General features: G+C 39.3%; 1 protein-coding gene across 2 annotated transcripts in view; it reads left to right on the top strand.

Annotated features, from left to right (window-relative positions):
• The window catches only part of GUCY2C (guanylate cyclase 2C), an 87,126-nt gene that overhangs the window by 4,751 nt on the left and 55,076 nt on the right, over positions 1 to 27,299 (top strand). The window contains exons 3-7 of one of the 2 annotated variants that reach the window (XM_015887982.3): positions 1,959 to 2,026; positions 2,972 to 3,187; positions 7,941 to 8,062; positions 14,667 to 14,763; positions 25,241 to 25,364. In XM_015887982.3, coding sequence (XP_015743468.2) covers positions 1,959 to 2,026; positions 2,972 to 3,187; positions 7,941 to 8,062; positions 14,667 to 14,763; positions 25,241 to 25,364 — 627 coding nt within the window. Of the gene's footprint in view, positions 1 to 1,958; positions 2,027 to 2,971; positions 3,188 to 3,210; positions 6,709 to 7,940; positions 8,063 to 14,666; positions 14,764 to 25,240; positions 25,365 to 27,299 lie in introns of those variants that run through there. The other variant, XM_025166345.2, reaches the window with a different exon arrangement.

Here is a 27,299-nt window from a genome sequence, read left to right as displayed (position 1 = left end):
TGCAGAGCTAAGTGAAAGCCAGTTGCAGGTCTAACCAGCTAATCAGAAAATTACTTGCTTAATTGAACCCACCTTTGCAATGACCATTACAGATGACCATTCATTTAAATAAAAACACTGATTAGTTTTCATCAACCAAGGCACTGTGGTATATTAAAGAGGAATTATGTGAAAGAGGTATTTGGAAAAACAACATATGATTTCTGATCTACTAAGGCATCCTAGCATAGGGTTAATTTATTGAATACTTTAGAGGGCACACTTATGTCATACCGCAAAACAGGGGCTTGTCAAATATTGGTAAGCTGCTTCCTCTTGTTATAAATGAAGCTATTGTGGAGTATGTTCAAAAGTAGCTTGATGAGGCAGCAGTTGCAAGATGAAGTAGGAAGGAATTCTCACTTAACAATCACCATTTCCACACCTGTCAGCTGCTTTGCATGGTAGACCTAACCCACCCCATAGGTGCTCTGGATCTATGAAATGGTAAAGTGGCTCCTCATTGTCCTTGTCAACCAGCCCATGAAGCAGTGGACAGGACTATTGGGGTGGATGGGCACATCACCTTACATTTGTCATACCCCATTTTCTCCCCTTTTAAGGACTATTTTTAAAAAGGTTTAGCACTATTCCAAAAGAGTGGCAAACCCATGTTTAAAAGTAGTCTAGGAACACCTGGCAAACACTGTGGGGGTTGTGCAGTGAAGTGGGATCTCTCTTGCGTTATTGTGCAACTCTAACAGTGTCTGTCAGCTGTTTCTCAGACTGACAGATAGGTGCTGGCTGAAGAGAACTGACTTTTTCCCCACCAAGTGTCTGATTGCATGGTTGAGCTCTGTGAGAAATAAGACCTGCTGGGGAAAGAATCAGCTCTCCCCATTGCTCTTGCAACCCTGTCTGGCCTGGCAGCCTTAGAATCAAATGCCAGTCTTGGGCAAGATGGCAAGAGAAGTATCTGTGTGTAGAGGGGGAAGTTACTTGTCAGGTTGCTGAAACACACATCTATGTATACCTATTTAATTCAAATAGATTTAACAAATCTAGCTAGTCTGGTTAGCTCTGAGTTCATTCTATGTGATGACATCAAAGGACTACAGTTTGCCTATTTTCCACATGCTGCGTAGGATGAGATCTTCCTCAACATGCATGTTCATTCACCAAAGTACAGGTCAGAGAGCTAAACATTATCACTATTCCATGGCATCATATAATGATTGGCATCACATGCTAATGATTATATATTGATTATTATATTATTCATTGGTAAATACAGTTACTTGTAACTGCTCATCTTAAGAGGCACAATTCTGGGTGGCTTGCAACAGCAGTACAAAACCAAAACTCCATAAAAACAATAAAAGCAAAAAACTGGCACCACAACCATTCTCCTCCAATGCAGCTGACACCATCATCTTCACACTCCAACTCATCCCATCCTGGTACTTAATGGCCTTTCTTAGCTCAATAGGGCTGGAGCTACTTTAATCCTGGGGTAGGGTATGCGTTCCAGAGAAGGGTGATAGCAGTTGAGAAGCCTTTCTTAATGGCTCATGAAGGTGACACTTCCTCAGAGTAGGGATTCCAAAACAGCGATCCCTTCCAATTTTCTGAATGGGCAGAAACCATTGGGAGCAAGAGCTCTTGGAGATAGCTGGTACTGAGCCATGTTGAGCTTTAAAGGTGCACCTGGAAGCCTCTTGAAGTAGAGGTGCTCCCTGGGCAAAACAAGGAACATCCATAACTACTTAAGATGCTGCATTCTAGACTATATAGCTTCAGAGTGGTCTTTAGCCCATTTAGAGCATATTGCAGTAGTCAGATCGAGAGGTGACCAAGGCATGAGAGATTAAAAGTAGGATCTCTTGTCCAGTAATGGTTATAACTGGCACACTTGATGAAGTTGTGCAAAGGCATATTCTAACATTATCTAGTCTTGATTTTGATCTTTTGTGTTACAGACCCAAAGGAAACTTGGGTGTGTTATCCTAGGTCCCACATGTTCATTTGCCACATATCAATTGGTCTCGTAAGTATCAACCAATATTTGAATAAAGTTAAAATATTGAATTAACTTGTTACATAGTTAAAGGCTTAGGAAATTCATGTATAAAATATTATACTTTGGGATCATTTCTCATCTTACATTTTCTTATGCCGTTGCACTGAGTCTGAAAGATTCAGCAGCATATCAGTTTAATGAATAATAATATCCTTGTTTCAATTGTAGTAAACATTCCATAGAAAATTACATTTTTGGCTGAAAGTCCTGGAATTTGCTAGTAGACTAGTGTTGCTCTAGTGTTAGATTTGTGCATAATTTAGGACTACCAGACACAGGCTATAAAAAAATGGGTGGCCGTTAGTTATCAGCAAAGAAATATAGATCATCTATCTCTTTGCTGATCTCTATGAGTTGTCCAGATTTCTGTAGCCCAGATCTGGTAACCTTAAAGTTGCAGGTACATTGACAGATGAATGATCAGAGCAATCTGTCCATTCATTCCCCATTCCCAATATCCACTCATGAAATATTGCTTCAGTCTGCATAAGAGGAAAATGAAAAAGCTCTTTAAAAAAATTAGGATAAAATCCTAAGGATGCCCCTCTTTCCAAGCAGCCCCCACACAGTGTGTGGTCACTGGTAGAATCCTGACTGATGGGCTAGTAGAACAATGGATGGGAGGAGGACTGGACGTTAATATTATTAATGCAATTGATAGCTGACTAACTGATTGAAACAGTCAACTGAAACAGTCCACACTATAACATTTGGCTATAAGAAGTACTTGTACAACTTATTAAATCATTTTTCTGAAAGAAATGGCTTACTTTATTTTGGTTTCATACTGATTTTAAGCTTAAGTCAAATTGAAGAAGAGTATTACAAGTGTGATTCGCATTACTTTGATTATGAAATACTGATAGTAATAGCAGCCATAGTGGAATAATTTGGTCATTATTTGTTTTTTAGATTAGAACACGTATTGGACCTCCCTCTGATTTCTGTTGGGAGTTTTGGTTTGTCTTGTGACTTCAAAGAAAAATTAACAAGAATGTTAACTCCAGCTAGGAAAGTGACCTACTTCTTGATTAATTTCTGGAAAAATGTCAGTTTGCCATTCAAAGTTGTTGTGTGGGAAACAGTTTATGTCTATAAGAAGAATGACATCACTGAAGACTGCTACTGGTAGGAAATTTTCAGGCTTCCATTCTGAAATTCAGTGTGTTTTTAAATGTAAAATTTAACCACATTCATTTGTACAAGAGTCTAATTTACATCTTACCTGTTTCATTCATTTCAATTAAAAGCAATAATTAACCATGCTTGTTCATTGGGGGAAAAAAATCCAAAAATCATAGGTGGATAATACAGGTATTAGAACCTACCAAACTGGCCCCAAATAAAACAAAATAAAATAACCAAAACAGCACACTATTTTATGCAATTGTAGTCTTAATAAAAACATTACTGAAGTATAGATTTTTTAAATTAGTTTTAGTGCATAAAAGAGAGTGTTCCTGCATATTGATTTCTGTTTCGCAAGCATTTGTTGTCCACAAAGACCAGACCGTGGCTATAGAAGACAAATGAAGTTATATAATTGAATGGTGGAATTACTTTTTTTCCCTCCAAACTTGAAGGAGGCCATGGGCATGCATTCACTATCAATACTCTGTTACATTAAATGTCTTTTCCCAGCAGAATTCAGGAAAAGATGCAATTTATTTAAGAGTTTCCAACAGATGTGATTTGCCACCATGGAATTCTTTTCACCTTTCTCCCTTCCAGGGGAATGATGTACCACCCTATTATTTAGTTATATCTGCATTTAACACCTGTTAGACACACAGAAAATTAGCAATTAAAAATTTAAGCATCACCTTCAGATGTCTGTTATATCTTTGATCTCAAATTGTATATGACGTAGTAAGAACCTTGGTGAAAATAGTGTAGCCTAGGTCATGCAGAACATAGAGCCAATGTCATAAACAGGGAAGGTAAGTTCAGAGTTGAAGAAAAAGGAATGTTATACGCCAGAAGGTAATAATTTAAGCCTCACTAGTAAAATTCTTCTAAGGGCTTCCCAGTAAATGATAATTTGCAATAGGCTGCCACCAGTCATGCTGAACCTCCTGACACATTCTGGTCTATCATTATTTTCAGTTATATAATACAGTGGCCAACCTCTATAGGAAGACTGTTGTAGGGCTGTTAGGGCCTGTGGGCATTTAAGATGACATATTCTAAATTTCTGATGTCTCTCCTTCATTTTAATGCAACTGTGGCCCTCCCAGGCTGCTAGGGTCTTGTTGTGTGCTCCAGTCTGAGGACCAATACCTAATCTCTGACTGGAAGGTGTATTCCCTGATATGCACATCATACCAGACCTATGTTCCACTCAGGCTCCCTCAGATTTTGCTAGGCAAGAGATCAGGTCTCTCTCAAGATGTTCTGTGGCTTCTCTACAAAGTCCAAGATGTTTACTCTAGAGAATGTTATTCCCCCTTCCACTAATGACATGGCAGTTCCAGCAACCATCTGTTATCCCTCCTGTACATAAGTTTGAAAGAGAAAAATCCCAAATCAGTGGTGTTGAAGGCAGTATTGAAGGCAAACAAGATCTGTGACAATTCACAGGTCCTGGAATATTTGTAGATGAGCTTTTATCATGGCACCCAAAGTTCCATTGTACTTTTCCTCTGGCTATTGATTTGGTGGTGGTAAGACACTAACATGATATTCTATATTATGGGTAGTAGTCTAACAACCCAGGAAGGAAAGTGGTTGCTGCATTGAAAAGTTCTCCAACAGCCAACCTATTCTGGCAAAAATGAATTTGTCTGAGCTGCTTTCAAATGCTATCTCCTAGTTGTGGATTTAAAAAATGCTTTAGCTCCTTTTGCCTAGGTAATAGTTCCTGCATATCTCTGCCAAGGCCATCTTCTTTACTTTCTACACCAATTCACTGAAGTATAAGAAGGAGGAGGAGGTACAGCATAGTCATGATTCTGGTATAGCCAATGTTGATAAAAGTAGTTTTAGCCTTCCTAGTGGACCTGACAGGAACTGGGTGCACAGATCATGTTTTCCTCACTCTTTCCTATCAAAGGATATAGCCCAAGAAGAGATAAAAATACTGCTACCATTATTTCTAGGGATTCAGTTCTTACCAACTTAAGGTACGAGAGACTAAATGTTTTGAATATATTTATATGGAACTGAGAGAACAAGACAGGTAGGGGATTATTTGGGTGTACCATGCACAACACTGCGAAACAGTTTCTCTTCCTGAACTGGGGAAGTGTCTCTGTAGGGAGTCATAGAGATGATCTTGGAGAACTATTCAGAGACAGGTGAAACAACATGTGCAGAAACATGCTTTCTGGGAAACAGAAAATATTAGGAAGAGACTCAGACTGACTCCTCCCAGAGGAGAGAGGGAAGGGAAAACACAGTTAAGTGTGCAAGATTCTGTTGCAATAGAATAGGTCTTGTGAAATCTGTTCTTGTGAAATCTGTTTCCTGATCTGGTCAACCTTAAAGGGCTGACAGTCTCAGAGATAGCATTAAGTTTCTCAAAGCCTTTAGTTCTTATGGGCTTCAATATAAGTCCAGCCTTTCTGGGGCAGCTCAGGAGTTCATGGCCACCATATTTTCCTTATATCTCTCTAAGACAATATCTGCCCTCACTCAACAGGCAGGGCATCTGGTCTTTTGTACTAATAGTGGTGATCCATGGTTAGAAGGGCCAAAAGTGACTCTTATGTCATAGATGGATCACTACATGATTGGGTTGTAATAATGGTATTATCCCTTGTCTGCTGGGGCACAGGGCTGCTTTTGAGGGCCTGACCATGGGATTGTCTAGATCCTACCCAATTTCAGAATGTGTTTGTGGGTAGGTTTGCTGATGTGCTGAAAGTTTTGACTAATACTTTGATGACTGAATGCAATTACCAGTGACTCAACCCCTCAATCAGTTGGCCCCCAAATGACTTCTGTCTATTACCAAGCCTGCAGATTTGCTACCTTTACTGAGGAATTGTGGGTGATGAAGCATGCTGGCAATTGACAAGACTACCTGTGGTGTAAAAGCAAGTATGGGGGATGCTGTGGCGCAGCGGCTTAATGACGCTGAAAGTTGCCGGCCAGAAATGGTCGACGCTTCAGCGGTTCGAGTCCAGCCTTCGCGTTAAACAGGGTGAGCTCCTGTTTCCTCCCCGGTTCCTGTCAACCCAACAGGTCGAAAACTCACGTGAGTAGACAAATGGGTACTCTCACTCCAGTGGGAGGAAAAATGCTGGTGGTGCCTTGCAAAAAGGAGTTGGGAGCAGTTGCCAGTAAGCGCGAAAAACTGTGCGCGCCCAAAAAGGGCGCGAAGCAACGGAAACTCCGCCTCCTGCGCTCACCAGCTGGGCTCTGCCCTAGGAAGGAGGCTCTGGCAAACCACTTCCGAAACAATTGCCTTGAAAACTGCAAGGACTCGTCCAAGCAGTCACTGCAGGGTCAGCAATGACTGAGCGCAGACCAAAATATATAAATATATAAAAGCAAGTATAACCAAGCACAGCATAGAGAGCATTAGATAATCTCTGCTGTTGCAGTGAAGGAGGAGAAAAAGGCGTTTGTCTCCACTGCAGGTCCTGAAAATCACTCAAGGGAGTTACTCTGGGAAGTTTGGAGCTGACATTGTCTGTTAGGACTATGTAAGTTCCCTTTGAGCCATTGGCAGTGAACTGTGAAGTTTGTTTGTTTTTTTAATTGCAAATAAAAATTGTTTATATCCATCACCAAATCAATGACAACATTAGAAAAGGTGACAGGGAGAAGGCTAATGCATCTGCTTGTCCTCTGTTAATGGATCAGGCTGAACCTGTTCTCCTTGAGGGTGTGAACAGAGTGCTTGGGTGAATTTAGGCTACTACATATCCTTTAGATTGAACTCCCTTTTGGTTGGAACTGGACAGGAGGGTTCAACTGAGAGAGGTATTATGTTGATCATTAATACCTCCCTTAGTAGCAGGGAGATGCTATCTGCAAGATAATTCATTGTTATTAGCCACATTTGGGATTTTCTTCTTTCCTTCAAAATGCCCCTTTCCTTCAAATAAAGGACATAGAGAAAAAAATCTGTCCCACTGCATCTGATAATGCCAGATGTAGGCATTAACATGCCTGAAGACCTCTAATGCCAACACCTGACTTTTTAAAAAGATTATTTTAATTTTAAAGTGTTAAATACAAAGCAAAATATCATTTTCTAGCATCTTTTTGTCTCCAGACCCTACATGGCCCTAGGGGGATTCCCAGAAAACACAAGTGATGTTTAGCTATAGCTCAGTCCTTTGATTACTCACCTTCCAGGGGACCAAAAAAAAAAAAACCAGGCAAAACATAAGTTGTGTTAGCAGAAAGCGTCCTAGGGAATTAAAGGGAGTAGCAGGAGCAGCCTCATCATTTGCCTTCTGATGAAAAGATGTTTTGCATAAGCTCTATGAGTATAGAAGTGAATTGCAAGGGTTGCACATACTGTAGACATAACCTACAATTATATAAAACTATACATTATGTACTATATTATGTGATATAGAATTAAGAATGCTAAACACAAATGCATTAAGATTTATGGTATGAATATTCAGGAACAATAGTTATATGACAGGATGGGAAGGAGAAAGCATCCCTTCCAGCTTTTAAAAATGAACTTAATATGATGGAAGCCTATGGTTATTATGCATTGTACAACAGGGACAGAATTGTTTTAATAATATAAGTGCTGATGCACATGAAATGCCACCTTTTTTAGAGACATGTATGGCTTGAAATTTGGGGGAATTGGATGCCACAACACTATCATCTTCCTCACACCAACTATTTTGCTGAACTTCATGCAACTTCAAATATTAATTTTCCTATCTGTTTCTTATTCCAACCCCAGGTATATGAATGCCCTAGATGCTTCAGTTACAGAAATCTCAACATACATGAAATTCAAGGAAATTATAAGGAGCCCAGAGCAGTTGCAAGATATTGTGAAAAGTTCAAGTCGAAAAAGCAATGGTAAGGAAACAGAGAATGCTTTGTGTTTGGAATCCACATGTCAGCCCACTAGGTAGACCAGACCATGAAATCAGCTCCACAGGATGCCTAAAGCTACTTTTATTGAGAGTGATTATAATAACAGAATCTTGCAAGTCTGGTTGTGCTGTACCTCCTCCTCTTCCTCATAGTTCAGTGAATTAGGGAGCTGTCTGTCGGAGCTGTTTACAACATAATCTGGACATTCTGGATTACTAAAATGCTTTAGCCCTTTTGCCTAGGCAACAGAGGCTGCATATTTCCGTCCAGGTCTCTACATCACATGACTGCAGTTGTAGTTTTGTAGTTGTTAACCAAGGCTCAGAGGGAGAATTCTATTAATTGGGAACAATGGCAGGAGAGAGAGAATTAATTTATTATTTATTGATGTGTCACTTTTGAGACTGAACAGTATTCTCTGAATTCCTGCTTATTCCACTGCAAATAAAAGAGACAATTATAATCAGGGCACTGTTCCTAACACCTTCTTGTATGAATAGCTATGGTGTGATTTCCATAAATTTAAAAAAGACAACAAGTCTCATCTGTCATCCTCATGAAGGAAATGAATGCTTTGATGTGATGTATGAAAAGCTATGCATGTATATTCTTAGCTGCATATAACTGGAATATAATAAGAAATATTATTTTTGTGCCTTTTTATTTTTTTTCTGAGTTGGGAATGATCAGCCTTTTAAGGCTAAGAAGACATATATAAAGTTGCCCAGTTTTGAACTTGTATCTGCCCCTTATGTACAAAATGCCCCAGAAGTCCTAGATACCCTAATCCAGCTTCTACTCTTAGAGCAGTGGCATGGAGTAACTATCTTACTCTGGGGTGAGATGATGATGATGATGATGATGATGATGATGATGATGATGATGATGATGATTGGTCACAGAGTTAGCCAGATGTTTAGACTGGATTTGGCATTTTTATTCACCTATTGAGTCCTTCCCAAGGACCTGGGATAGGCAGATGTTGTTGTTTGATGGTGTTAAAGGTATCATCACAGGATATAGGCTGTTCCAAGTAAAGCTGCCTTTTGCAACTGACTGATGATGATTTTGTCAATGCCAATGGTGTTCAATTGGTGTTCCAGATGTTTTGGGATTGGACCTAAGGCACCTGTAACTATTGGTACTATCTTTGCTTTCTTTTGCCATAGTTGTTCTACTTTTGCCATAGTTGTTGCAGGTCTTTATATTTTGTTATTTTCTCCAGTTCTTTCTCTTCTATTCTGTTGTCTCCAGGTATTGCAATGTCCACTATCCAGACTTTTTGTCTTTCTTATGAACAATTGTTAAGTCTGGGATGTTGTCTGTTTGAATTCTAAAGTCCTAGAGTACTTTAGCTTCTTCATTTTCTATTACTTTGTCTATTTTGTGGTCCACCTGTGGTTCCACAGATATCTCAACATATATGAAATTCAGAAAAATGATAAGGAGCCCAGAGCACCTGCAAGATATTCTGAAAAGTTCAAGTTGAAAAAGCAATGGTAAGGAAACAGAGAGTGCTTTCTATCTGGAATCCACATGTCAGCCCACTAGGTAGACCAGACCATGAAATCAACTCCACAAGTGGTGCTCCAGATGTTTTGGGATTGCACCTAAGGTGCCTATAATTATTGGTACTATCTTTGCTTTCTTCTCCCATAGTCATTTTACTTCTATTTGCAGGTCTTTATATTTTTTTATTTTCTCCAGTTCTTTTTCTTCTATTCTGCTGTCTCCAGGTACTGCAATATCCACTATCCAGACAAATGGTATTTCTTGCAGATATTCCAATGCACCATTGATGCTACTTTGTCATGCCATTGTTTGTAGTCAGTCTGTGCAATCTTCTTGCAGCAGCTAACTAGGTAGTCCACTGTTTCTTCAACTTCTTTGCAGAGATGGAATTTGCTGTCTGTTGCTGTCTTCTCAGTTCTGGCTTTATATGCATTTGTTCCTAAAGTTTGGTCTTGCACAGCCAGAATTAGCCCCTCTGTCTCTTTCTTCAACTTTCCTGCTCTTAGCCATTGCCAGGTCTTGTTGTTATCTGCTTTGCCTGCTAATTTTTTTTTTGTGCACTGGCCGTGTAATACTTCACCTTGCCATGTCTCTTTTCTGTTCTTCATTTTGTCTTTCTTATAGGCCAGTTTGGTTTCTTTGGTATTCAGTAAGCCTTCATAGTATACTAGCCTCAGTGCATCTTTTTCACTGTCCTTCAGATATTCTTTCAATGCCCTTTTTTCTTTTTCAACTGTCTGGTGTACTTGTAACATTCCACACCCACCTATGCTCCTTGGTAAGTAGAGTCTGGATGAAGGGTATGATTCATTGTCATTATTTTTCTGGTCTTCCTATCCAGGGCTTTTAGTTTGGCTTGAGTCCAGTCCACTATTCCAGCTGTATATCTAGTGACTAGAATTCACATGATACTCAGAATTTAACATGACTAGAAGCTTGATTTAAGACAATTCCTGCACTTGCCCTTAGAAGAAAAAGCAGAATAGCTATTATTATGTTGTTGTTGGTTACACAGTCAACCAGATGTTTAGACTGGATTTGGCATTTTTATCCATCTATTGAGTCCTTCCCAGGGACCTGGGATAGGCAGATGTTGTTGTTGTTGTTATTTAAACTTCTATGCCATCTGACTCTCAACAACTCTGAGCGGATCACAACAATCAAACAAAGAAATTACAATAAAATCAATAAAATGGAGAAGGTGTGCTTGACATTGTTTAATCCAGGGTCCCCAAACTCTTCAGCTCATTGACCCCTTCATGAAGTTTCAGATTATTCCTCGATCCCCAAACATTTATTATATGAAAATAATTTAATAAATACTACTTTAACTAATAGGACTACGAAGACTGCCAGCCATTTATTGATCCCTTAGATAATCCCATTGACACTTGGGGGTCAGTACTGACCACTTTGGGGAAACCTGATTGAAGGAATCTGGAGCAGCCAACCCTGCAGCATCAGATAAGCCAGAGAGATGCTAGGTCCCTTAAATAACCAGGCCCTTATAGGATAGTAACCAGCACCTTGAATTGTATCAGGAAGCAAACTGGCAACCAGTACAGCTCACATAGCAGAGGTGTAATATGGGCATAATGAGGCCCAAGGTTCCAAAGCAGCAATAGCAGCTTCAGTGGCCAGGTTGCCGCAATCTCTTGATTCCTTGCCTAAAAAGTACAATGGAAATCCAAAACAGGTAACATCTTCTCCAATCCAGGTATCAGCAAAAAGTTCAAACAGAACCCTAAAATAGTAATGTTAATTAACATATATAAAATTCAACATTCCACATCTTAGCTTTAAGCAAGTCTACATTTAGAAGGCATAAAGTGGTTCCAGTATCCTAATGTTAACAAAAGACTAAAATTTAACATGACAAAAAGGGACAATTTCTCCTTGAAAGAGAACAAGCTCACAATTATCTCTTACTTTAAGTGGAAAGGTAATTAGATAAAAAGCCAATTTAAATGCTATCAGATTAGAATGCATAAAGTAACTATAATGAAACAGGCTTAAACTCCATATTAACTGTAAGCAAACCCAATACATAACATTTTTCCATTCCAGATGCCAGCAAACCAAAGAGAATCACCCCAAATAACAACATGTCCCATTCAAATAAACATTCCATATCTCAACACTTAACTATAAACAAATCCACATTTAGAAAGTTTAAAGTAATCCCAGTATTTTAGTATAAACAAAATACTGGAATTTAACATGGCAAAGAGGGATGACTTCTCCTTTAAAAAGAACAAGCTCACAAAAATTCCTTATTTTAAGTAAAAAAGACAGATACATAGCCAGTTTAAATGCTGTCAGATTAGGATGCATAAAGTAACTGTAGGGAAAACGACTTAAATGCCATGTTAACTGTAAGCAAATCCAATATACAACATTTTTCCAGTCCAGATATCAGCAAATCCCAAAAGACCCACCAAAAATAACATGTCCCATTTTAACTCTGGTCAAATAAACCGACCTTGTGTTCCTTCTTTTTACATAAAACAATCTTGCTCTTTAATCCATTCAGATGATTGTTGATCCTTGTTTCAAATTTCTTCAATACTTTAAACAGCCTCTTTTGTAAGTCCAGCAAAAAGAAATTGTTCCAATTGCTCTCTGGGATTGTCATTTTTATTTCCTTCTTAATTTTTAAAACCTCATCCAATTTTTTTTTTAAATATCTGGTGACAAATTCTTGTTCATTCATGTTGATCTTGGGTACACTTTGTTGCCTAGACTTTTTCTGTAACAGACTGTTCCCAAGAAGACACAACATAGCTGACATTATTGATTCAAAGTCCCAGTGCAGTTCCTCAAAAATATCTCTGAACACCCTTATAAGTTACTTGTCTTGTTATGTCTCCAATATCAAAAACAGTTTTTCTTCCCACAAAAATGCATTTATTCTTTAAAATTAATTTCAAAGTCTTAATATTCCAAATCCAAATATTCCAAAATTTTCTGAGCCCTTAATCCATTTAAAACTTTCTATAGCCAAAACCTTGTCTTGCTTTTTGTTGTTTATTTTAAATTCTTAAAGATTATAAAAAGACATCTTTATTTTTATTTATTTATTAAATTTCTCCCCTGCCCATCTCCCCCCAATGGGGGAATCTTCATTTCCTTACATTAAATATTGAAGGCACTCACCCAGTGTTTCCAGCCTTGTCATTTGAAGATGTCTAATTTCTTTAAAGCAGTTAATAGGCAATTTTTGAAAGTGGTTAGCAAGGGAAGTGTGAACTTAGTGTCCTTTGAAAAGACTATTTGTGGCTGGAGCAAATACGGCAAATTCCCTTGGCCCCTGGTTCTCCCACCCTCTGGAGACCACTGCTTTGCAGTCTCCTCATGAGAAACAATCATATGGAGCACCGCTTGAGTGATCTCACACCCTCTCTTTGTCCAGATTGGTCGAAGGAGCCAATCTGCTCGTTGGCTCCCTGTTCTTGGCCACAAACATTGGCTCCACTTTTCACAGAGCCATCTTCAGTCTGCCATTCTTCCTCAGAAGTGGTTATAGACAGAAGTCTTTTTAAAAAAATAACTTTATTAGAATTTTAAAAGAAAAGATAAAAACTAACATGAACTAATATTTAGAATGAAAAAAGAAGAAAAAGGAAAGAAATAAGAAAAGAACAAAGACAAAAGTGCAGAAAAAGAAAAGAAAAAAAATAAAGTGACTTCCAATTTTCTTGTACAGCAGTTATAAGTATAAATGTAAATTGACTCTGATTACAACTTTGTTTACATTTTTTCTATAATCTATTTTTTTTCTAATCATCAAAACCATATATCATAATTTCATTTTTTTCTGTTTCTACAAAAAGTCAGTAAGGGGTTTCCAATCAGCGATTATAGATAGAAGTCTTGAGGAACTGCAGTACTCTTCATGAGGGAAGGAGAATCACCACTACTCTCTATCATTCTTCCTTTCTGCTCTATGTGTTCATCAGAATCTTCAGATGTCAAACTTACACAACTGGATGCCAGCAGGGCTCCATCGTCAACTGTATAGAAACAATGCCATGGATGCAGAGTCTTTGCTTATGTTGCGGGGCATCAAATCATTTTCCACAACTTCCTCAATTTGAGACAGGAGCTAAATGTGTGGAAAAGGGGGATATTTTGCAAGAAGATGCCATAAACACTCCAAACCTGGAAGCAAATCAACCTTCCTCTCAAGGAGCTGGGAAAGGGGGGCATCCAAAAGTTAAGTGGGGCTCAGTCATACAGTGCTTACCACTGACATTTCATCTGTCTTTTACTTTTTGCACTCAGACTGACTCTGCAGTAAATATTCTAACTGTGATGGATTCTGGAGCTACAACAATTTCACAATCTCTGCAATTGCATGCATAGACTGTATGCTTTGTTCACTCAGCTGATAGAACCATTGATGAGGGTGGAAATTATTGATGGCAGACTTGGGCTTGGGGGCAAGTTTTGAATGTACAGCCCCTCTTCATCTCACTTTATGACCCTCAATAATATTTGAAACTCTATTTAGCTTTCTCCTACATGTTTCTATACAATGGCTTCAGTCTACAATCCACTAAGACTGATGAGATGTCCCAGAAATGCTAATTCACTGCTAACAGGACCAGAACAGGACCCCTATCCTACAAATCAGCAGGACATCTCTGCTTCCTGCCAAAATCTTTGACTAGGTTGATGCTTTTAGAAAAGAAGAGGACGAACCTTTCTTTCTCCTCCAATCCCATGACAATCTGATAAAACTGATTCTGGGAGCCCAGATTTTTTTCTTCTGTTTTAGCAAATTACAAATTCTGTTTTCTGCTCTATTCTCATAAGTCCCTTTAACAATAAAATAGAAGAAGTCCACACTCTGTCATGATAACCATCAGAATACTACATTTCAGCTTTTAGTATTAACCTTTTTGGTTTTGTTTAGTTGATTGTTGTTGTTTTCAGTGTTCTAGGTTCCCAATAACTCTACTGTAAAAGTCTGTTTAATGTTATTGCATGTTCTAAATGTAGTATTTTCAAAAAATAAAGCAAAATGTTTATTACTTCTTATTTCTCACTCTGTCTCGCTTTTTTTTAACAGTAATCCTCACATGTGGCACCCCAGATGATATCAAAATAGCCCTTGGGAAAGAAAAGGTGGATGATGATATAGTTTTCATCCTGATAGATCTTCACAGGTACAAACTTTATAAGACAAATAAAGAATAATAAAAGGAGACCACGGAACCTTTTCCTCTCAGGACTGTATATACATAGAGAGAGAGAGAGAGAGAGAGAGAGAGAGAATGTGTGTGTGTACGTGTGTGTATGCATGTATATGTGTATGTGTGTGTGTGTATGTATATATATGTGTGTGTGTATGTATGTGTGTGTGTATGTATGTATATGTGTGTGTGTATATATATATGTGTGTATGTATATGTGTATGTGTGTGTCTCTCTGTGTGTGTGTATATGTATATGTGTGTATGTATATGTGTCTGTGTGTGTCTGTGTGTGTGTGTGTATTCTATACTAAAGTAACTCCCAAACTTATTTTTAAGTTCTGTATAACTAATGCAAATGAATATTTGCTTTTCAGTCATTGAATCCCCTTATGGAGAAAGACAGAGTAACTTCCTCTTCACTGATGCCCAAGTTAGTAGCTATTAAAGCTCAATACCTGTGGGGATAGTAGTTTTAAAAGCTGCAATTTCCCACATGATTTGCTATGTACCCAGGGCTGTAATACACAGGGCCATAGAATATGTACTGTAGGAGAATTTCCCCACTAAATTTCATTAGTAACAGAGACCAGCAACACCACCCATCTGAAGCATAAATTGTGTTTATGTACCAGAGGCTGGAATATCTAAAAAGGGGCTGGCATGTGACCCCCCCCATACAAGTTTATGCAAATAAAGTATACATGTAATCTGTGAGGTCAGGAATAGTGGTAATAAAGGTAATAAAGGTAGAACTACAAAGACAATGGTTTACTGAGAAAACAAAGGCTGTGTGGTTTAGAATAAAGGTTACTGTTTATGGTGTTATTTGCCCTGAAGTGTTATCTTTCTTGGCCTTGTTTCCCATAGCTTTTCTCACTTTCAAGTATTACCAACATTCTTTTGCTTTCTAAGCAGTTCATGGCTGAACTGGCATTTTTATTGCTTCTCTAAGGGGGTTCAGGAAGGATGACTGGAAGGGATGCGATCTGCCTATCCTACCTATCATCATTTTTCTTTTTCAGTACCATCTATAGTCTTTTTTTCCATTTGTCTAAGGATTTAGGGGAATAAGCAATGGAGTTTACATCCTTCATATTATTTATGTTCCTGCACATTAGTTTTTCTTAGGGTTTTGCTACTTAGCTATGTTTATTAGCAAAATAATGTCTTTATGTCCTATGCAAGTCTTCAGACTGATGCAAATAGAAAGAAGGCAATTACAGCTTCTTTCTGAGAGCTTTTATCATCATGTTGTAAATCTTCTGACACTAGCCAAGGCCAAGATAAAGGCCAAGATTTAGACAAAGAGCAGCAAAGACTTGGAGAGTTGAAAGAGAGGTTGCTAGCCTTATAAATTATGTCGGTGCCACAAGACTGCTAGCTTGAAGAATTTGGAGGCAAGAAAACTGAATAATCCAAGACAATCTGTGGTTCAATAATTGGAGAATTCCAGGAAGCTGTTCTTAAGTCAAGTCAAAGGTCCAATTGCAGGGCAAAAAGCAGGAGGAATCTGGAACAGGATGTTCAAGCACACAGGTCAGAAAGCAGGAAGTCATTTCCAATAAGGGGATGGAGTCTGGAGGATCCACTTATATAGCCAGAATTCCTGATTAGAGCAGTTGATGCCCCCTTCTCTTGAGGAGTCAAGTTGATCTCTATTGCTCTGTTCACTATAGCTGGCAGTGTAATTTAGGCTTGGCACTATCCCAAGGTCAGGCTCTGATTCCCAGCTATCTGAAGTATCAGCCACTTGTATTGAGTTTGTCTCTTTACTCACAGATGGCTGATAGCCTGTTGCATATGAACTGCAGGCTGAGAATCTCCCAGAGGAGATTGGGGGCCCACCAACGCTAGCAGGGCAAGCTACTGTATATGAACAGGAAGCAAACCCCACAACCACTAACTGACGACGTTACCCAGTTGGGTAATGAAACATCTGCAAGCAAACAACCAAGCTCAGAGCGCACCAAGGACTCCAGAGCAATTAGAGTCATAAAGTGGTTTACTGTTTTTACTTGAGTCTAGCTTTTTTATGGTAACTACAGAAAAAAAAAAAAAGGGAAGAGAAGGGAATCAGAAGATCTGTTTGTTTATTTGCTTTAGCTGCACGCCACTTACAGAGCTACCTAGTTGTAAAAATCAGATTCCTAGAGAAGCTGAAGCTTTTCTATCTTGCAATGTTATAAATAAAGAAAAAATTGAATTGGTTCATAGGAAGTTTCTTGTGTGGTTTTGTCTGAGAAACCATGAACATGTCTGAGACAAAGTGTGGCAGCTTTGTAGGATCTGAGTAGATAATTAGCATACTTTTGTGCATGAGGAAGCATGACAAAGACAGGGGAAAAAAAGGGAATTTGGATCAAGAATTCTTGCTGTTATCCAAGGGATTTTCAGACCCTGGAGCTAGAGAAGAGGTTACATATGCATACTATTGAAAAAAAGTTAGCTGATATGCTAACAACAAAAGTAAGCATTCTGCATCAGTATGAAGTAATCCAGTATACCTATTGGCAGAGATTGAGAGAACATTCTTACTACTCACAGGAAGGGTTATTTGATGTTAGTTGGTGGATTTAGACATCCCTACGTTTTCTTGTAAATGAACCTTGAATTTGTTTGGAGGTTCTAACAGGGGAGTACAGCTATCATATTCTGTTGACTGAAGAATGGTACATGTTTTCTATCTCCTATGGTCTCCTCTTCCTCCAAATGGACAACTTTGGAGGGACATATGTGGAACAGTGAGGGAGGAAGGAGGCATCCACCTCGTCAGCCAGATCAGCCAAATCAACCTTTGTAGACAATGGGGTGACAGATGTCTTAGCCAGATAGTCTTTGCATCCTATTCAGGAATCAAATGGGTTAAAATCCAGTAAACTACTAGTAGAAATATTCCTTGAACGGTTCTTGAAAGTCCAGCCCAGAGTGCACATCCAGACAAGTTTTGGGTTCAAGAGCACCATCCTGAGATGGGAAAGAGGACAGCTGAATTAGTGGAGGATTATTTGGCTGCCTGGAGAGTAGAAGCAGCATGCCAGGAAATTCCTGAGTTTGGCAAAAGTCCCAGAGGTGGAGGGGTAATGCCAATGGAAAAAGTGAAGTCCCAGAAAGCAAGGCTTCTTAAAAAGGGTGAGCCAGCGATAAAAGAAACCTCACCACAAAAATGTGTGGGGTTTTTTTGTGGTATTTACTCCCTCAAGAGCTGGATGCAGCTTTGGTATACAGTATAATGTTGCCTGAAATAGCATAGTAGTATAATAATGTAACAGTATAAAGTGGTGTAACAGACAAAATAGCATTAACAGTGAAATTCCAGGCCATTCCAGGGAAGAATGGCAAACTGAAGGTGGCTCTGCTGAAAGTGGAGCCAATGATTGTGGTGGAACGAGTTGCTGGAGAATGGATCAACTTCTCAGAATTCCTCTCAGACAAGGAGAGGATGTGGGATTGCCTGCAAGTGCTCCAGATAGTAGCTCCCCATAAGGAGACTGTAAGGCAGAGGTCTCCTGCAGGTTTAGAACTCTAAGAGCCGAGGGATCACCATCTTTGCCTAAGCCACAGTTCAGTGCCTTCAAAAAGACACTGGGTTTGCATACTTCCTTTCTTAATCACTTCTGGAAATTGCTTGTTAACTGATTTTTGGATGTTAGGAACCTTCAGAGTGGCAAGTTTTATTATACCAGTTGAGTCTCCTTCAATTCTTAGTGAAAGAAGTTTTATGAAAGTTTAAGGACTTAAAAAAGTTATTTTGGAGTAAACTGCAAAAGGGTGATTAGAATGTTGATTTTGGAAAGTTAGAAATGGACTAATAAGTCCATTGAATAAGATTTTGAAATTAACTACAAGAATCTTTCCTGTGGAAAAATGTTGTTTAGAATTTTATTTTAAAAATAAAGATTTTGAAATTAAGTATAAGAAATCTTCCTGTGGGAAAATGCTGTTGATTAGAAAATAACATGATAAGATGGGCTTTGAAGAAAGAACTAAAGATTACAATTAAAGGAGAAGAGACCCACTAATCAGAATGGAGAAAAATATTATAATTTAGAACAAATTCAAGGATATTTGGGGACAGTGCACTCAGAAGTTACTTTTAAAATTGACTGCTATCAGAAAACCGGATTCAAAAAAGAGTATAGAAGAGGAGCATGCTTTACTGGACAAGATTGTGACTGAGGCTGATTCAGATGTGGATTCAAAAATGACAGGTTACAAGAATGATATGGAAAAATATGTTACACTGGATATACAAATGAAACCTGCTGATATCTTAATAATTAAAAGGGATATATAAATAACAAACCAGAAGAGTGACTTGGATAATTTTTTTATTTTGGATTTACAAAAGATATATCTTTATATATCTTTTTTCACACATACACACACACACATATATTTATTTTTTCTCTGCACTTTTTTCCTTTTTATTCTTTTTCTTATTTTTTCTTATTTTTGTATTTGTATTTTACTCTTTTCTTTGAATTAGTTTTTATCTTTGTAACTGTAAACTTTAATAAAAATTATTATAAAAAATACCAGTGAAATTCCAGGCCAAGTCTCCCTCTCTCTGCCCCACCCCACCCCACCCCACCCCACCTTTGCTTCTAGAATATAGCACAGAAGAATCTGCAGGGCTGACAGTTAGTGACAATATAAAAAAAGGGTAGGAAAGGAAGAAATCCTAAATGTTTCCCTTACCACCACCATCAAGAACCATTGCCAGCAATTCAGCTGTTTGTGATTATATATATAAAGAAGGAGCAGCTGGATAGCTTAGTGTTAAAGTACCACCCTTTTCTTGCAGGAGACCATGGTTCGAATCCCAGCTGGTACCTACCTTATCAGTAGGGGTCCTTGGGCAAAGGCCCTCTAATACTTCACCTGCCTACCTCAAATATGAGAGTAACATAAACTAAGAGAGGCATGCTGGCTCAGACGTCACCTGGATTAATGAGGTCCGTGCCAGAAGTTGGGGAACCAGGACAATCTAATGATAAGTGGGCTACTGGAACAAACCATACATGGATGAGACAAGAGAACCTGGAATTGATGGAATGCTACTACAAGAGTAGACTTAATGAGAGGGGATACATGAAATGTATGAGGGAACTATGGTTGGACAGAAGACCTACATCCACACTAATTGAGAAACAGCTAGTTACCCAATGTTTCAACATAGTGAACAGGAAGCTGCTCTCACAACTTGAGATAGACCAACTACACATTACATCCAAGACTCAAGAAGACCCAGAACAGCAGCTGGATGTGCAGGCGACACCTGAAGCTGGAACATCACTGCCACCCCCTCCTTTACAGAGCACAGCAGCTGATATGGGGCATAAGATCTTGGATAAGCTAGCTACAGTCAACCCTTGAGACTGATTACCAAGGTTCAGTGAAGAAGTACCATCAGATAGTATACTAGAAGATGCTAATAGAGCCCTCACGACAATCCCTACTATCACCATAACTCAAGCCAATGAACTGGTATATGCTACAGCTGCTGTAATCCTGGAGATGCTTGGCTACACGATCAAGAAGAACAGCAGTACATATCCCCCCCCACACTGCTGGAAAAAGAGGTTGGAGGCTAAGATCAAGGCAATTCAGAGAGAAGTTAGTCAGCTGGTGGAACTACAGAAGGGTGTGGAGATTAAGGATAAGACTCAGCTACTGAAAAAATACAAGGGCCTGACTCCATCTGAAGCCCTAGAGACTGCTAAACAAAGGCTCATAGCACTGGCTACCAGGCTAAAGAGATATACTAGAAAAGCAGAAGCCAAGAAGATAAAATGCCCTGTTCTCCAAAGAACCATCAAAGGTGTACTCCCAACTGCAGTGCAACAATACAGTAACAGCAGACCCACCAACAGCAGAAACTGAATAGTATTGGAAGAACATATGGGAGAAAGAGAAGACACATAACACCAGTGCAAAGTGGCTGCAGGACCTGAAAGCAGACCACAGCAATCTCCCAGAGCAGGAACCAGTCACCATCACAGTAGCAGACATTCAACAGCAGGTCAAGAACATAAAGAGCTGGACGACACCTGGCCCAGACATGATCCACACCCACTGGCCAAAGAAACTAACAGCAGTACATGAATGCCTAGCAGCACAAATGAACCAGCTGCTAGCTGCAGGCCCCCACTCAGGCTGGCTAACACAGGCTGGACAGTGCTGATCATGAAAGACCCCAACAAGGGAACAGCACCAGCCAACTACCAGCCAATAACCTGCCTCCCCACAACATGGAAAGTCCTATCAAGCATCATAACTGCCAAGCTACAGGACCATATGGGCCAGTACATGAGCATAGCTCAGAAGGGCATTGGGAACAACACCAGAGGCTCAAAACACCAGTTGCTCATAGATAGAGCAGTTGCCTGAGACAAAAGGTCTAGACAGACCAATCTGAGCACAGCCTGGACTGACTACAGGAAAGCCTACGACTCAATGCCATGTGCATGGATCTGTGAATGCCTGGCACTATACAAAGTCAACAGGAATTAAGGACCTTCCTCATGAACTCAATGGGACTGTGGAAGACAACACTGGAAATCAATTCAAGACAGCTCGCACAAGTGGCCATCAAGCGTAGCATATACCAAGGTGATACCTTGTCCTCGCAGCTGTTCTGCATAGGCTTGAACTCCCTCAGCCAGATAATCACAAGGACTGGATACGGGTACAAGTTCAAGAGTGGAATCACCATCAGCCACCTTCTCTGCATGGATGACATCAAGCTGTATGCTAACAGTGAACAAGACACTGACTCACTGATCCATCTGACACGGATCTATAGTGAGGACATCAGGATGTCATTCAGACTGGAGAAGTGTGGCTGGATGGTAGTAAAGAGAGGGAAGGTAGTTAAGATTGGTGGGGTAGAACTGCCAGCAGACCACATAGCAGACATACAGACCAGCTACAAGTACCTTGGTATCCCACAGTCACATGGGAACCATGATGATAAGCCAAGGAAGACAGCAACATCCAATTACCACCAAAGGATAAGGTAGGTCCTGAAGAGCCAGCTCAATGGGAAGAACAAGATCCATGCCATCAACGTGTACGTCCTCCCAATCATCAGATACCCTGCGGGTATAGTGAGCTGGCCAAAGGAGGATATGGAGGCTGCCAAAGTGAAGACCTGGAAGCTCCTCACAGGTTTCCATCCCAAGTCCAATACCCAGAGACTATATACCAGCTGGAAAGAGGGCGGGTGGAAACCCAGAGCATCCAGGAGTACATCAGTAAGATGGCACCCAAAGATGAACTGCTGAGAGAATGCCTGAGGCAGCAGCAAACATGGGAGGAAGTTCAAGCAGAGGAAGTGCCATGGCAAAACAAGACCCTGCATGGGATGCATCACTGACAGATAGCTGAGGTGGCTGACTTTGGGAAATCCTACCAGTGGCTGGAAAGAGCTGGACTAAAAGACAGCACTGAGGCACTGATCATAGCAGCACAAGAACAGGCACTAAGCACCACATCCATAGAAGCAGGGATCTACCACGCTAGGCAGGACCAAAGTGCAGACTGTGCAGAGGGGCCTCAGAGACAGCCCAACACATAGTGGCAGGGTGTAAGATGCAGGCAGGAACAGCACAACCAAGTAGCTGGCATTGTGTACAGGAACATCTGTACAATGTATGGGCTATACCCTCCCACATCCAGATGGGAAATTCCATAGAAGGTTGTGGAGAATAACAGGGCTAAGATCCTGTGGGACTTCCAGATCCAGATGGACAGGCAGATACTGGCCAGTCAACCAGACATTGTGGTAGTTGACAAGGATCAGAAGAAGTGGTGGTGATAAATATAGCAGTGCCAAGTGACAGCAACATTAGGAAGAAGGAGTATGAGAAGCTGGAGAAGTACCAGGGCCTGAAGGAGGACTAAGAGAGGATGTGGAAAGTAAAGGCCAAAGAGGTCTCTGTAGTGGTAGGAGCACTTGGGGCTGTGACTCCTAAGCTGGGAGAGTGGCTCCAACAGATCCCAGGAACAACATCAGAGCTCTCTGTCCAGAAGAGTGCAGTGCTAGGAACAGCTAAGACACTGTGCAGAACCCTCAAACTCCTGGGCCTTTGGTAGAGGACCTGAGATTGAGGAAGACACATACCACCCACAGGGGTGAGATGGGATTTTTTTATATACACGCACCCACACACATTTTATTTGACATGTGTTTGGGATCCAGGAGGAGAGGCAGACTGGCAATGGCTAAAAGAACTACAGCGTCAGTCTTCTGTGACCATTTCTGCTGTAGCGCCATGATTGTTGTTTTTGTGCTAGATGATGACATACTGAAGAGAGATTTGAGGAGGCTGTCAGGCACTTTGCCTGTCATGCCTGCACATGTTGAGTGAGGATAACATCACTGGCAGTTACATGCAACAGAGGAAATAGAGGCAGGATATGGATCAGCAAAGGGGATAGCATGTTTCATGCTGGTATAGTTTTCTATCACCTCAAGGTTGAGTGGAGAATACTTCAACTCAGTAGTGGGAAAATGCTCATTTCACACATGACATTACAGTTGTTTTAAAAGATGACGTGGGATACATCCAGTCTGTTTGCCAGACTGACAGCAATTCTGACAGATGAAATATAAAGCTGTATTAGAAGATGCAGGTGTATTTATCATCCTTGTTATTATCGTTTAGTACTCATGTAAAGTTCAATGAGTTGGATTATAAACATTACTTCAAAATTCTATGTAATTTCCCTATAATTTACACCAGTATTGATAGGAGAAATGAAGGAAGCTATGGCTAATGGATAGGTAACCTGTGCACATGTTTCAGACAGGAACTTCTGGACATGTAGTCATTCTCTTAAGTGAACTATGCACAATATATCATTATACTTCCTCATTTAACTGGCTGCCTTGGAACACTAAAAAAAAAGATAAGCATTTGACAGGCTGTAATACATGGCTAATAAATTGCATTTGAGTTATTTCCTTCTTTTATTTATATAAATAAATGTTATGTATTTTATGTGTCTTTTATTATACATTTCGTTCACAGTACCCATGCTAGTTCACACCATATATAAAATCAATTCAATAAAGTTATGTTGCCTTTCACATGGGGTAGGAGGGTCATTTGTATTCAAAGAGTTTTTTATGATCTCTAAATTTAAAAAAGCAGCAATTATAAAAACGTATACAAAACCATTTTTCAGTGGCAAATCAATATTGTAATGTATTTCTAGACAAAGTATAAACATTTCAGTAACATGTTAATAAACATTAATAGAAAAACATTTAAAGCACATGGACATAAATAAATTAAGCTCAGAACATCTCCTTCATAACATATACAACATTATTAATTAGAAGTGGAAGTTCTCAACAATCTTTCAAGTTGGGCTTGCAAACTCATCACATAAAATTTTACTGTTTTCTGTTTTTTCTCCTTGTAACTATTTACAAGGATTCTTTACCACAATCTATATTGCCTACATTTGTAGATCCATAATGAATTATCCTTCCCTTCCCACTGTTTGAGACAAAAGATAAAGTACAATACTGATTTTGTATGTGTTTTAAGTATGTGCTGAAAAGTTCTTCCATCTCTATTATTCTGTATAGCTTTCTTTCTGTTTTCCACACTTCATAAACATTTTTAATGTTGAATGTTTTCATTATTGTAATGTTATGTTTTGTATTTAAATTATTTTTCTTTTTTGTTGAACATTATTTATGTTGTTGCAATAGCTCTTGGATGTAAGAAGTGCCGTTCAAATGGATTTAATTAATTATTTAATACAATTCAGTTAAAATACAATACAACCAAAATGAAATCATGAAAAATTATTTTTCTGGTATTGAAAGTTGGAGATGAAAATAGGTTAGGAAACTGACTGTTAAGACAAGGTGGGCTGTGAGGAACACTGATATTCTATAACTAGATATTATCTTTTCGTATGTAGTCTTTGCTGCAAAGTCCATGCTTAAAAATGCCTTTTCTTGAGTTGCTCTGACAGACTAGATCCAGGCAATATGACTGCAGCTTACACTCCCTGTTTGAAGGGACCAAAATTTGAATGAGGTAATGAAATCACATAGGGCTACTATATGCAATTTTCCATCATGACATTTACCATTCAAATCCCTGAAAGAATCTTACCACGTCCTGGTCAAATCCTATGATGTCTCACTTGCTTCAGTACTCAATAAATAATACATATAGATCCCATTTTGATGTATTAAATCTTATCTTTATACCACTTGTATGTGACGCTAAATATTGTTTCTACCAAGTAGGTTCTATTAAAAACAAACACCTAAGTCTAACCAGAAAGCTAGCTTCTGACTCTGCTTTCATGAATGATTGATATTTTAGTAGAGAAACTATCTCTATGTTGGCTGAATAATGTTTGACAGTTATTCTTCTTGCTGCTTACTACATATGGGGTATTTGTGTTTTTCTTTTCAGTAACATTTCTTATGAAAATACTCCCTCAGCTAGTTACATGCGGAATGTCCTTGTCCTGACTCTGGCACCAACAAACTACAGTGCAGTTTTAAATCATAATGGGACTCTCATGGATCCTGAAAAGGTAACTATTTTATTTGCATTCTGGATACAAGAGCTTTTTTCACTTATTTCAAGGGCTTAATGGAAAAACTACATCTAACAGCTGCAGTCCAGTTGTTTTGAACATTGCTAGTGCTGTTGATTCTGTTCTTCACTTTCCACTTTTTTCCTGCAACCTTCTCTGCCAGTTGCTATCCAATTCTGTACAAGTTCTAAAATTACCCACTTTGTCCAATATTTAGCATGTTGTACAAGATTATACTCACATAATCCAAGCTAGCTGTTTTGTAAAAGAAGTATATTTCAGCTTGTAATTTATATAACCTTGTGATTTGTATAACTCACCCCTTTTGTGAGCCTGTAGATACTGATCCATATAATTTTCTGGAAGAGGGTAGGGCATATTAGGGAGCCTTATTAATCTGTTTAAGTAGTCCATTTACTTGGGATTGTTTTTTTCAAATGAGCCCAAGTGGGGAGAAGGGAGGTATCAAGAGCCACTTGTAACTTCTCCTTAACTTCTCTGCATAACAAAGGGTACCATTCTAAGTGTTATGTCCGGTAGATAGGTCTTGTCCAGCTGAACACGGTTGTTCATGGATCTTTGAATTCAATTTCTAGAATCTCCACAGGTTCACTCAAGAACAGAACTATCTGGCCTACATTCGTGATATCTAAGCAGATAAGTCAGTTGAAGCCAGTGTGATTAAACTTCAATGCTGATGGCTCAGAGACAGAGAAAAACCAACAACAGCCCTTTGATACTGATAAGCTCTTACTTAGTATGATCCTCTTCCAAACCAGTTATTAGGCTTGTTTTATCTCCAGAACTGTCTCAAGCCATCTTTGCCCTCTCCCCTCTCCCTTTTGTGTCTGTTAAATAAAATTATTATTTTAAAATGCAAACTACTGTTGGAAGAAAATCTTACCAAGTTCGTTTCTGAGCTAGGAATAAAAATGTGCAGGCAGTTGCTTGAAACAGAGATGAAGTTTATTTCTGAGAGCAAACACACAGAGTCAGCTGTTGGGGCAACCATGGTGCACCTTTTCCTTTGAACTCTTTATATAGAGAAACTTTGCTATTGTTCTTTGAAAGCATGCAAAAGCTGCCCTTCAGGAATTCTGAGAAAATGCACTTAGCTGGCGTTCTAAGGAGGAGCCCTCTGTAGTTAGGCACCCCGCTGAGCTGTGGTTTTCTGCTTCTTTAGAATTTGTAGAATGAGATAGTAATTTCCTAGGTGGAAATGATCCCTCCTTATTTAATCAAAGAGATTTCCTGTTAAACCTCAGCTAGGAAGGAATGCTATTAGTTTGGCGACTCTCACTGCATTTTAATCTATGTATTTAGCCCATTTTAACTGTAGTTTCTCACCTTTTGCTTTGATCACAGCAGGAAGACTGCATGGCGGGGAGGGGGGTTTCCTTCTCACACTACCTTCAGTCCATTGAGAGACAGTAGGCTATGTGTATGTACGTATGTATGTAGCTATGTATATATGTATGGGTGGGTGGATGGATGGATGGGTAGATTTTTAGGGTAACAGCTGGTTAAAAGGAATAAATGAAATGGTGAAAAGCAAGTCAGCCTTTGATATTTGAACTGTGGAGACAATACAAAATTACATAAATTGTTAAAGAAGCTGAAGGCTTTGGATTATCTGGTATCTCTTCAAAATATTTGCCACTAAATATTTTGAAACAGGACCCACTTGCAAGTGTACTTAGCCTTCTGGGACTCAGCTGTAAATGTATCACATCTTGAGTCACAGACCGTAAGTTCTTCACCCTTAGGCATGAAGCCAGCTGGGCGACTCTGAGCCAATCATTCCCTCTCAGCCCTAGGAAGGAGGCAAGGGCAAACCACTTCTGAAAATCTTGCCAGGAAAACTGCAGGGACTTGTTCAGGCAGTCGCCAGGAGTCAATATTGACTCAAAGGCACAAAAAACCAAACAGACA

Source organism: Python bivittatus, unplaced genomic scaffold, assembly GCF_059951505.1.
Source record: "Python bivittatus isolate LINGU-HERP-01145 unplaced genomic scaffold, Pbiv_v1 ctg000330_np1212, whole genome shotgun sequence".
Classification (NCBI taxonomy): domain Eukaryota; kingdom Metazoa; phylum Chordata; class Lepidosauria; order Squamata; family Pythonidae; genus Python; species Python bivittatus.
This window is presented reverse-complemented; position numbering and strand designations above follow the sequence as displayed.